Source organism: Amia ocellicauda, chromosome 18 (assembly GCF_036373705.1).
Source record: "Amia ocellicauda isolate fAmiCal2 chromosome 18, fAmiCal2.hap1, whole genome shotgun sequence".
Lineage (NCBI taxonomy): Eukaryota > Metazoa > Chordata > Actinopteri > Amiiformes > Amiidae > Amia > Amia ocellicauda.
This window is the reverse complement of record NC_089867.1, coordinates 9199957-9213073: the sequence shown is the minus strand read 5'-3', so window position 1 is coordinate 9213073 and position 13117 is coordinate 9199957. Positions and strand designations below refer to the sequence as shown.

Sequence of the window (13117 nt, the reverse complement as noted above, 5' to 3'; positions counted from 1 at the left end):
TGTACCAAATCTTAAAAAAATAATAGACTGAAACAGTCTAAATTCATCAGTGAAAAGTAGAATGCCAACGACAGATACAAAAAGTTCAACCTTGGGATCTCTGGAAGGGGGGGGAGACTGCCAGCCAATTCAATCTAATTCAATTACAGGAAAAAAAGGAAATAACTGAAATATGATTTTTACTTTGTAGCTCTGTAAAACACTGTTCTATCAATCCTTACATCTATTTCAGTGTCACCTTGCACAGTCTGACTTCAGCTTTGGGTCACTGGATGGCAGTCCAGAATCTCAAATTCATAAACACGATTATGGAGTGATAATGAGATGCCCTAGTTCTTGAAGGAACTGTGTCAGACTGGTTTTAATCAGCTGGATTTTGTGAAGTGTGAAAGCAAAGATTCAGGATAAAAAAAACATGACAGTTTGAGAGAAGTATAAACTGTATGGGGTATAGAGCATAATGATAGAGATAGCTCTGATGTAAGAGTACTGCAAGAGGAGACAGATTAAGGAAAACACAGCGTTTGGCATTCTTAGGTGTTATATTTTCAATGCTTATGAAATATCCTGTGTATGGAATAAATAATCAAAAAGAGTAGTGTTGATGTATTTTGCAGTGAAACATTGTGTAAAACCATTTATTGTCCTCCTACTTGAATGACTGAATTCTAAAACGCAAAATAAGACTGTTGGCTGAGGTTAAATGACTAATTAAAATCACATCGACCTCGAATTAATTGTTCTAAAAATGGATCCCTTTTGCATGAGCTTGTTCAGATGCAATGCCAAAACTTATGTCACCCACTCAAGGAAGTCAGTTCACTTTCAATTGCATTTCAAGAACTGGCGGAATACAATTATTGGATCCTTGGTACCTAAAGTTTACAATTACAATTTGCTTTTATTTTTAAGAAATGTATTGAATAATATTATTTTTTGTATTAAAGCAAATGTTAAATTTGTTAAAGGAAACAGATCTAATCACACCTAGATACATTTTCTACATTACATAAAGCATACGAAGTGATTTTTTTTCAATCATGAACTTCTGCTTTTGAGAAGCACTCCTGCACTAGAAACATTCAAAATGCTTAGATAAAAAGTGATCAGGAATACATACCCACTGATAATGAGGCATTGCCAGGGAGCTCAGCAGCTGAGCCACAGAGCCCATGCCTTTCCCAGCCATTGCGTTAGCTGCACTACAATACTTCAATATACTTCCAACAACTACTGTACCTCCCTCTCGAACACTGGCGTCCAAGGAGGGAGGGAAAAACAAAAAGCAAAAATTGTTCCAGATCTCTAAACCTAATGTTTCGGCGTTTAAATGTATACTTCACAGAATCCAAGAATACAAAAAACAGCAACTTTCTACTTCTGAGAGTAATCGCAATCCTGCTTCTCATCAACTACAATCCCATCAGCATCTCTGGTGACAGACGCGCAGCGCTCGGATACAGCACAAACCCAACAGCCCCGCTCTCACACCGAAACGTATACCACTGCTGCCACACAGTATTTACAAAGAACAGCAGCTTACAGCGAAGGGAGGGGTGATGCTACCAAGATTTAAAGGCACAGCGTGACTGAATGGACTTCAATTTCGAGGTGTAACTCAATATTGGTGTTTTTGTCAATACTCTAGATACTTGTGCAACTAGAAAAGGCTGATAGTGTTGGATTAATCCTATGCATATCAAGATTAAAGTTCTAATTCGTGATGAAGACGTGTGTATTTCAGGTATTATCTTTTTTTAGTTTTAACAAAAGAAACCAAAAATAAATCCTGCCACACTTTCTGACCGATAAGTGCTTTATAACGTACATTAAAAATTGGATTACCTCAAGATATTAAATTGGACTAGAGGAAAACAATTTAGCATTCCCTGTGATACAGTGTACACCCTATAATCATCATTAAACTTCCACCCTTTGACACTAAAATGCTCTGGTGAAACCTCCCTGACTCAGGACTCGTATGCCAAGATAAGAGATCAGGAACTCACTTTGTCGCTGTCCAGGGTATTCTGGGAGGTGCGCGAGGCGATGGAAATTGTATCAGGCTGGCTACTGCCATCACCCTGACTGTCGAGATCTTCCCCATCTCTGGAAACGGACAAGAAAATTCATTAGCAAACACGCAACAGCAAAGTTTGCTGTAGCTCAGCTTACTTTTATCTGGTCCCAGCAGAATCACAATGACTTTGAAACAACGCAAACACCACATGGGTGGGTCTTATACAGACGGTTTATTTTGTATGTTATAAATGTTGTAAGTGAATGGTACACACCTTCTTCCCTTCTGCTTAGTGGTGGTGGCTTTGGGAATGTGAATAGGCTCCTTCAGAGCTCCTTTCAGGTGTATTGTCCTCTCCTGGATCACCTCTCGAATGTGTTTAATCCAGTCCTGCTTGTTTTCAATGCTGGAAGCCTGAGGGATTGTCACAAGGAGGGAGACAACGTTAACTAGTGCTTTTAGTCAAAAATATTCTCTTTCTAAATTGATCTAGAACTGTAGTTATAATACTCACCATTGCTCCATGTTTGCATCCCTGACTTGGCTTAATTTAAAATATAGAATAGAGAATTTCACTATTTTTGATACAAATACATCATTACATAGACTGTGATGATAACTGACAGACAGACACACTAGACTGCTTTATGAGGCCCAATCTTTTGATGCATTATAATTGATAGTTTCTAAATATTCTGCTTCCGTGATGAGGCATTGCACACACAACCCCACACACTGTCCTCCGTCCTTACAGAGATGACAAAAGAAATACACACTATGAAACAAGCAGCGCTTTCAATAGTATATGACTTCTTCCCCCTTTGATTTTTAACAAATTGTTAAAATTGTTAACAATGACAATTATTTTATTCTATTTAAGTAGGAAGAGAAAGTATGATCAAATAATCAAAGTCATAGAAGTATTACAGAAACTGACTAATCCTTCAATAGGCTTGATCTGCTTATTGTCAGACTGTTGCATCCAGAAAAAAGCAACAAGAAGAAATGCAGGACATGCCAAATGTGTCCCATTCAAATTTGGATGACTTATTTCAATTAAAGAATATAGAAACTGTTACACAAAAACAATACCCACTGAAATATAATTGCGACTAGAATAATAAAGTTCCGCCTTATTAAACAGTGTATTATCTTATTAAAAGATTAATATTAACTCTGAGTTTGAAGAGGATTAGGGTATTTAAGAAGTTTGATTTCCTCGTCAGTGGGTCAATTAACTTTAACAATGGCCTGAGCTCAAAGCAAAAGGCTTTTACTTATCCAGCACTGCTAGAGTATTATTCAGAGCATTTTTAACTAGATGGATATTGCAATGACTTAGAAAATATTCAACTGTTTTCAATGCCCAGATATGATCAATTCCAGTTGTTACATTTGTCTTCCAGATTATTTTTTATTTATTTTTTGTTTATATATAGATGCATCATATTAGATTAAAATGAAATGTTCAATTTGTAAAACTTACAATTATAATGCATACACTTTTGGTGCAAGTACATATTTTTTCCCCTATTGACCTAACTCCATTGAAAACCAGGTAACATGCTTTTCCAGCAAAAAATAAACCTTTCAAGGTACTAAATGAATAAAGTTGGGAGAGGATGACATCATTCTCAGTCAATATTAGTAAAATTAATTACCACCTTGGAGGGGGGCAGTTTTATCCAATGCATTTGTCATTAAAAACTGTCCATTCAGCTGCAAGCATTACACATTGACATCCCTTTACATTTTGCTACAAAAAACATACTGAAGTGCTTATAAATGTACTGAACCTGGAGAACAGGATTAAATTACAAATCTGTTGACAAGGGAAGATGATCTTATTTCTATGGTTTGTTATAAGACAGTCTGCAGTCAGTAGTCTCATGCACAGATACAATTAATTTCTTCTTGAAGGGTTTAAAATATCAGTTTTGTTGGTTAAAGCATGTTATCCTTTTATGGCTTCTTAATATTCAGAGATACAAACATTTTTTCTATTTAGACTGTATTAGAAATATTTCAGACTTAGTGTAGTTAGTAGTTAGCAGACTTGAAAACGTTTTGTTCAAACAATACACTTCTAAAAAACCACTGATGAATGGAGAAGAGAAGTGGCTTTGAGTTCACAGAACAGCTGGATGTCATTGAAGTAGGACATCAACACAAACACAACACAAGCATGCAAGCAGGCCACACTGTGCTGTAAGCTGTGCTCATTTCGGTTGGATTGCGAGGATACCGGTACCTTTAGGACGATCTTGTTGTCTGAGGTGGGAGTCCGGCCCACCCAGAGAGCGAATTTACACGGATCCCCTTCCACGTGCTCCGTGACGCCAAGCTCTGAAGTCTGAAGACAGAAAGAAACATCTCTCATGGTAAGAAGGGGAAATCAAGAGGGGCTTCGTTGAATATCACTCAAAGCCAATTCATAAAAATGTAAAAGCGTTGCTTGTGTGCTTACAAAGAGCTTGCTTTTGTAGATGTATTTACTCCTCCCACTGGAGTCTTTCACTTCTTTGCTGAAGACCAGGGACATTTCGAAGAGGAACAGGTGCCTCTCCCTGCCCTTGCGGATGAGGGTCTTGGGGTCCCACACTTGGAAGGATTCCTGGAGTATGAGCTCACCCTGAGATTCAATATTCTCATCAAACCCTGCAACAGAAGGGAACATTACATACATATATTCAACTCAGGCCTCCACGCTTCACCAGCTGTGACTACAAGGTGTGAATAGCACTGAAAGTGTAATTTCACTGCTAGTAAGATTAAAGAGGTTTAGTCTTGTCACAAGTGCATTCAAAGTACACGACACTTCTGCAAGGAAAGAGAGACTGGTCTTCTAGAACACATCTAGAAGTGCTTTTTACTTTTAAAACAGAACGTGTAGCTCGTTGTGGGCACGTAACATGTCTTGGCCTTACCTTCCAGCATGCTTAAATGCATGGCATCATTGGCTCGCTTTGGCACGCTGAGCATGACCTCCAGCCCATCTTTGATCTCACCTTTCCCTTCCTCGCAGCAAGTTAAAAGTTCCTAGCGAATCACAGAAAAGACAATAGAAAACTAAATTAAAAAGAGCCGTTGTATATTTTTGCATCCTTGCAGCTTAAAATAAAAAACACTTAATTTTCAACAGGCTAGAAAACACTTATCAATCTGATGAATACAAAACGAGACATCCAGAGCTGTGGACATACAGAAAACAAATTGTTAAGACATCTATTCTGAGTTGCTTAACGAAGGTACCCTTTTCCATTACATTCGGTGGAAAATGACTAGCATTGAGTTTCAATTAGTGCATTCATCTGCTTATAGTATTGCCCTTAGACATCCCCCCTTGTCATAATCACTGATCCTCTTCACATCCTTCCGTTGATTCCCCTGACTATACACACGTACCATCATTAGTATCATAGTCATTCTAATGTAATTAAATTACACCATAAGAGTAACAACCTGGCCTACACTGACGTACATAGTTTCCCCTTTTGTGTTATTATAGCCGGTTATTAGAATCGGAACCCAGTTTGATAATGAAGACATGACAGAGGTGAGGTATGGGTAATTACGAATACAGTAGGAAACCTAAGCACCTTCAGAAGAAGCTGATATTTAGTTATTCTCTGCACGGGCTTGATAAGGTATGAGGAGATCGAATTGGCCAGTCTGTGCCTTTGCTGGATCTCCTATAAAGACAAAAAACATGAAACAGTGGTTAAATATACATTAACAACCAAACAAAATTAATAAATAAAACCTCTTTACATCCATCTGCACAGCCTGATTGTTTTCCAATTTCTCAAGCAACAGTTTCCTTCCCACACTCTCCCTAGACATTACATAAGCAGAAAGTCTACTGGAAACAATTTAATTTAAAACCTATCAAGAACACTAACTTTTTTTTTTTTTTTTTTTTTTAACTGCCTCTAGACTTTTGAGAGAATTAATTTCTTATGTTAACAGCTTACCTATACTAAGACATTAAACAGACTATGGTTCAAATGTGTCTGTTCTTCAACTGTTTAATTTCTGAAAGGCCAATACAGCACTTTCTGTAAATGACACTGGGATTAAGTCATAGCTTTCTTTGGTTGTCAATGCTTTGCTGATTTCCACAATTTCTGTCAGAGTGAATTATTTTAATGAAGTGCACCAAGCTTTACAAACTCTACTTAAAATTCCATCTTATAAAAAGGGTTTTCATAATTAGATTTTTCAGTGGTTTAACTTCACCTTGCATACCTTGAAAGTAACTCATAGAGGAAATATTTTTAAAGACAACCAACACAGATACAATCTTTTTTCTTGCTATGCACAAACCAATGTCTTTCCTAAGTTGTTTGCAATTATATTTATATACAGGTATGAAATGCAAAGAAAACTAATGGCACAATGCTACAATCTAAGCATAATGAAACTGTGCATGCCACTGGCAATCAAACTATTGCATACATTAATATTACTCATTTGAAAATAATCTGCTTGCAGTATAACAGAGTATTGATCCCTAACCTACTGACTATTTGTATCATGTTACATTAAATAGCATTTCTCATTAGCTTCTCACATCAAAATAGGGTCCAGCATGTTCCAATATAAGTTGAGTTGAGTCTGGTTTGTTCTTGCAGTAGTTAACATACATCTGAAACTTATCAGCCTGTGAAGAAAAATAAACCATATTTAACATTACAGAAATCAAATCAAACCTGAATCTGTATTTTAATTAAAATAAAAACATAATCAACAAATATCACTGACACTATGTTAAGATAAATAATTGGTATTCAATGTAATACACAGTCCAAAAAATAAACAATGGAACAGTTAATTTTAATTGTAATTGGGTCAGCTATAGCAGTTCTTTACTATATGGTATGGTCTATCTATTTTCTGAAATCCACAAATAACAAGGAAGCCAAATCCTTCATTAGATATTTTCCCATAACTCTAGAGATCCTATCAAGCAACCTGACTTTCTAATTAATTCTATAAAGTATGAGAAGACTATACTGAAATATTTAAATAAAATACTGGTCATGCTATAATTAAAAAAAAAATGCAGAAATATTCTGGCATTCCAATTTCTCCGGAAGATAAAGTACATTAACATTTACAGATAGGAAAATAATAAACCCTGCTTTGCCCAAGGGAATGCAGGCAGTAAACATCTGACAAGTACTGTAGGTAACAACTACCGTTATCATTACCCACTGACCCCCAGCGACCAAACTGACGTACCCAAGTCACAAAGCAGTGGCCGACATCTTCTGGCAGCTGTTCGTATTTCTCCAGCTCTTTCAAGAAAATGCTGAAAGCAGAAAAAAACAACATTAAATTCAATGTTTATCAGGGTTTCAGCCTGTCAATGCACCCTAAATAAGAAATAACCTAAGGAAGGAAATGCATGAATGAATTATGAAGCAGAAGACCTGTACAGACCTTCTTCCCCCCTCAGTACTGACATCATACCTGAAACTTCATGCTACATAACTAAGAGAAGGTCAAGTACACTATTAGCGAGTCTATGAGAAGCTAAACCGTAATCTTTTCACAGTGCAACACCTGATCATAATAATTTGGTTTGGGATTGATTGCGTTTCACTCCTCATTTCACTTTGTCTTGCAGGCAAATTGACTACACTGCTTCAACTGCCATCAACGTATGACGTCTCCTACAGCTCATTATTTGTGCCTGTGATGTGTGCAGTACGTAGTGTACTTACTTGTGGTGAAATTCATAGAGATCCTGCATGTTTCCAAAGATGATGTGCTCCTTGTTGACAATGCCAGGAGGAATCTCTTCAACACCACTGGTCATCTCCCACAGGTAGGTCTGGAAACAGGGGAAGCAAAAGATTAATATAGAAGTCGAGTTGGGAACATACAATGGGTTCTTACACAGCAATACGGCAAATACAAATAATCAGGACTTTGGTTTTGGTCATTTCAGTGGAGCTAGAAGTAATGGTTGATAATCTGCAAACATGTACACAAAATATATAATTCACAAAATGTTTAAGTCAGTGTCCATATCAATGTATTGCTAGTAAAACTTATTCTTTGATCAAAAAGCAGAATCTTAATCTTTGAAGCTGGTTGCTATTCAGGTGTGTTGAGAAAATGCAGAAAACTACAGAGCTTTGTTGGAATTTAACTGAATTTAGTACATTTAAAATGAATGTACTCAAAATAATGGATAATTCATGTGAGAAAGATGCATTTTTTTTATTTTTTAACAAATGAAAACAATTTGGTGGTGTAACGCTAATGTGTATTATACAGAATACATCTAAAAAGGTGGTGGCGTCAAATTAGAATTTACTCCAAAAAGCAACAGTTAAAGTATCAGTCAACTCCTTCGCACCAGACACTGCGAGAAAGATCCGAACACATCTGGTCATTAAATCACTGCAAAATAACCTGTGATGTTGCCGTGCACAGCCATTAAAGAAGATGCACAGAGCGTAAAGGAAAGCAAAATGTGTTTTGATTATATTCATCAGCTAGTTTAGCTGCTGTCTGCCCACACAACCTGTGGTAGGAACATCAACGGAGTATGGTGGCAAATCATTATGTAACCTAAAGCATGTATAAATAATGTACTGATTTTTTATGCATGATAAAACTGTGACTTATAGTTAGGTGTAAAGATGCTCAAATCTGCTGAAACATTTAAGCTGTGTTCAACAGTTTATAGACTATAAATATATATAACATGGCTAAAGAAGTAAAGTGCATGGTTTAAATGGGATTAAATGGGGAATACACACATACATGCACAGCTTATTACAGGCAGCAATCTATATAGGGATGTCTTATTGTTTTGATAAATCTTAATTAACAAATCCCATGCAAAAATGCTTTTATTTTGATCCGAGGCAAACCTGAGAACAGCATCACAAGCGTGCGTCAGGTCAGAAGTGGCACATGCAATGATTGCGTCTGGATGAGACCGTCCTTGAGGCAGGATCTGACCATTAAAATTAATGCGGATATCCTTGAAATTTAATTTATACCTAAACACACACAGGTTTACATACAAGATCATTCTCTCAAGCCACGCATCTCAGATACAGTAACTTTAGGGTCACTGCATTGCATCTGTAACAATTAAGTCTGAAAGGAAAACATGCACTAACCAAGTCCAAAAGGCTATTGGCATATTAGTTTGTGTTACTTACATCCATACACTCTCGGAGATCCCGGACATAGGCCTTCTCGGTCTGAATGAGCTCAGCCATTATGAATCTGAGAATACATTTTAGGACACACATTAGATATGCAGACCCTCAGTGGTATCTTTCAGTAGCAGTCCTATCTTATCAGAATACTCTACATATGATTATTCAGTCAGAATAATAGTAATACAAAAATAAAAGGCTAGGGCTGTTCAGAAACTCCATTATAGACAAGGTGATCTCTCTTCACAAGGTGAAAAAGCACTCGTAGACCTCAGAGAAGACAAACCCATGGAATGTGACATGTAATTACTTCAAGCATGTATAAATCCATCGCAGTGGAGAGAGGTATTCTAGGAGGCACTTCACTTTACCGCAGAGAAAAGCAGCTGCATCTCATGTCAAATACTTTTATGAAACAGTCAAGATCTGTATAATATTCAGCCTCAGTCTGTGTTCTCTTTTTTTTTTTTTTGCAGACCAGCGGGTACTTTCCCATAAAGTCATGAACTATGGCCATCAATGCAGATCAACAGTTCACCGTACATTTATTTAAATATTGTGAAATATACGATTATATAATAAAATCCCAAGCATTATGATAGGACATTCCATATTCATAACCGAGAAATTCAAGGTATTGTGGGCAAAGGAGGCTGCATCTTCTCATATGTTTAGCCTGACATGCACTGTTTTAAAATGGTCAAGGCCTCCTGTCTGACAAACTAGGCTGCTTACCAGACAACACAGTTCAGTGAATGCCACTAAACAGCACAAAAAAAAGGTATCATGACTTCTCTCTAAAATATAAATTCATTTTGAGAATCGCCAAATCTGCATTTTAATAATTATGTCCTGTTATCATGTCCTTAAAATGTCTTGATGGATTCGCTCAGGTCTTAGCAAAACAAGTCCAAAAGCTGACGTACTCCTTCCTGCGGGCCGACTTGCGCTTTTCTTCATTGAGCTCATGGGCGGCATCCCTCAGCTTGACCTCTGACCCCGGGGCGCTGGCAGGGATGATGTCCAACTGCAGGTCTTTGCTCTGCCACCGAGGGAAACAGCGTTTATTATGTGAGCCCAGCACAGGCTAAACGCCCAGCTCCATCTCCCTCCTCTCCTCCCCACTCCACCCCTGCAGAAGAAACGTAAGCCCTAAACGTACCGATTTGTTGGAATCCGATGAAATTCCCAGTGCCTTCTCCAGGGATGTGCGATACTTGTCCATGCGGAGGGAGAAGTCTCTGTACCTCTTATCAACTGCTGTTACCCATTTCTTTATTTCCACTGCATGGGCGTGCCCTTTGTCACAAAAGCCATCAGCCAGCTGTATCAACAATTTCACCCGTTCTTTGGTTTGCTGTCAATACAAAGCATGAGAGGGTGTGTTGGGGGGGGGGTTGGTATTAGCAGGGAAAATGAAATGCCAGAGCACTGGGGCTCTGAAGTACAATGAATTGTGTTACGCCACACAATTAAACATGAGCCAACTTGACCAGACGAAAACACAATCACGTGACCAACAGCAAGCAAGTCCTTTTTTCTTTTTCTTTTTAAGCTCTAGATATTGTTTTCTAGTAAACAGCCAACGGTTCTATAATAGACAGAATGAGAATGGATAGAGCCAGCAAAGGATTTGGCTATTTGTATCTAAAAATCTGACTTCAGATTAGATTTATTCATTTGTACATTTTAGGACTCTTGCAGTCAAAAAGTCATCAGCCTTTGACATGATAGAAAATGGTTTCTGGTTCTCTTCCTGAATAAAAGGGGTTTCCAGAAAATAAGTAAGGTTCAATGTTGAAAATGTGCATTCAGATAAAAGCCACAAAAGATCAAATGAGTTAAAAGGAAAACTGTAGAATGACAGCTGTAGTATGTTGTGGTTTTGTTTATAGTTGCCTTACAGCTTAATACCAATATATATGCAGACAACACAGTGATGTGCTAAACGGTCAGTGGGAGTTTATACTATTATACTATACTAGTGGGAGCGTATATGTATACACCTCTGAGAGGGTATACATACTGCTTTGTTGGTTTTACCAGACACAGGCACTGAGAAAGCCAAGGCAATGGCTCCTTGCCTTTCTTTTCCACATTCTCTCACCTTCGCAGTGATCTGAAACTCCTCGTGCTCCTTCAGCAGCTCTTGCGTGTGATGTATACTCGAGCCCGTGGAGGTGTGTGTGGACAGGTAGAACTCCCCTGTATCGTGGATCCATTCCAGAGCCTGAGACACAGTAAGAGATTAAAGACTGGCTCAGAGTGAAACAAAAACAAAACAGCCTAAAGACAAACCCAAATCCATTGCCCTGGCTTACTGTGCATTTGTTCAACGTATACAGTTATTAAATCTGATCTTCTGTTGAGCATATAACAGGAAGGTGTCTTTAAGAAACAACATTTTGAAGTTTAAAATCTATGAAATAACAGCTTGCACACCACTGGACCTCAACCAATGATACAGCAAATCCAGAAACACACAATTTTCTTCGTAGGTAGTGTAGTAGAGAAGACAAACTGAGATCAGCTCCCACTTAAACATTTTTTCAAATTAAAAGTCTGTATCCAAGAACATCTTCAATCCATGTCTGATGAACAGATTTATGAAACAGAAAACTTACTTTTCTTACCAGAAGCAAGTCTTTGGTGTCCAGATGTGCAAAACCCAAAGATTATTACTGACTTCTTTAGAAATTTCGAGAAACAAATGTTTTTGGAAAATATTCTGTCAAATCTTAGTATTAATGTTCGTTTTTGCTTTCTGTAGACCCAAGCCCTGGATGGAGCCAGATGCTCAGAGGCGCGGCGGGTGGCTGGCACTGACCTGCTTGGCACTGCGCTCAAACACCACATACTGCTGGCACTGGTCCAGCCTCCTCTTCCGCATGGTCCAGAAGTGCAGGACCCGGTTCTCCCTCTGCAGCAGCTCGTTCAGGATGTCTATGCGCACACACACATATGGTCAGCAAAATTATGGCTATATTCCTTAACGTCATGTCTGGGGGGTTTCCTTCTCTTATTTTCACCTAATCCTTCAGTTTTCAATGCTGCAGTTTACCCCGAGCTGAATAATTAACTCTGAACATCAATGCCACCTACTGGGATGTTCTAGACCTCAGTTATGCTTGGTTTTCTGATGCTTTCTTTTTCTTTTTGAAAAAAAAAATATATCAAACCCAAAACCAGCAGCAGTACCAAGATGTAACCCCTTCACATTAAACTAGATGAGGGTCTCTTAATAGCTTTCAGCATCTTAGTAGAAGAGAGACATTGATTAAAAAAAAAAAATCTATCCCCAAGTGTTTAATATCTTGAAGGGATTTACTCTTTGATTTGAGTGAAAATAAATAAATAAACGTTTAAGAACTTTTAATTTGTTTATCACGAAGCACATACCGCAGTCCTACATTTATGTCCCTTTAGGAAACGTGTACTACAGCTTAACCAAGAGGCAAATGACCTATTTAAAAATAGATAAATAAATAAATGTCGCCCCCTGTTTATAGTATTAAGCAGTTTACTGGAGAGCAGCTCTTAGTTCCAAATGATAACTTGTGACTTTGCCATCCTTTAATGTAGGCCATAGTCTCAGGAAATATACAGCCAGAGCTTAAAGGGAAATCAATCCTGTCAAAGTAAACGGTTACATGATTGCTTATAGAAAAAAAGAACAAATTGCATAAATTCAAAACAGCTTGATAGTACGAACACCTTGTACAGCGCTGGCTTTAACAAATACGTATTAGAAAAAGTAAATAAGAGACTGTATGGTTGTCAAAATATAGGCTATACACTTTGGTAAAGCATATACACCGATCAGCCATAACATTATGACCACCTGCCTAATATTGTGTATGTCCTCCTTTGGCCGCCAAAACAGCCCTGACCCATCGAGACATGGACTCCA

General features: G+C 37.9%; 1 protein-coding gene across 9 annotated transcripts in view; it reads right to left on the bottom strand.

The window, feature by feature from the left end:
* triob (trio Rho guanine nucleotide exchange factor b) overlaps positions 1 to 13117 on the bottom strand; it is a 148360-nt gene that overhangs the window by 29026 nt on the left and 106217 nt on the right. For 6 of the 9 annotated variants that reach the window (XM_066690422.1, XM_066690427.1, XM_066690424.1 and 3 more), the window contains exons 21-35: positions 12035 to 12150; positions 11315 to 11437; positions 10370 to 10564; positions 10134 to 10249; positions 9208 to 9274; positions 7750 to 7859; positions 7265 to 7334; positions 6594 to 6683; positions 5620 to 5712; positions 4948 to 5059; positions 4488 to 4678; positions 4272 to 4373; positions 2535 to 2564; positions 2295 to 2434; positions 2010 to 2109 (exon numbers count right to left, since the gene is read on the bottom strand). In XM_066690422.1, the coding sequence (XP_066546519.1) occupies positions 2010 to 2109; positions 2295 to 2434; positions 2535 to 2564; positions 4272 to 4373; positions 4488 to 4678; positions 4948 to 5059; positions 5620 to 5712; positions 6594 to 6683; positions 7265 to 7334; positions 7750 to 7859; positions 9208 to 9274; positions 10134 to 10249; positions 10370 to 10564; positions 11315 to 11437; positions 12035 to 12150 (1655 nt within the window). The remainder of the gene's footprint in view (positions 1 to 2009; positions 2110 to 2294; positions 2435 to 2534; positions 2565 to 4271; positions 4374 to 4487; positions 4679 to 4947; positions 5060 to 5619; positions 5713 to 6593; positions 6684 to 7264; positions 7335 to 7749; positions 7860 to 9207; positions 9275 to 10133; positions 10250 to 10369; positions 10565 to 11314; positions 11438 to 12034; positions 12151 to 13117) is intronic. The other 3 variants (XM_066690426.1, XM_066690428.1, XM_066690430.1) reach the window with 1 other exon arrangement.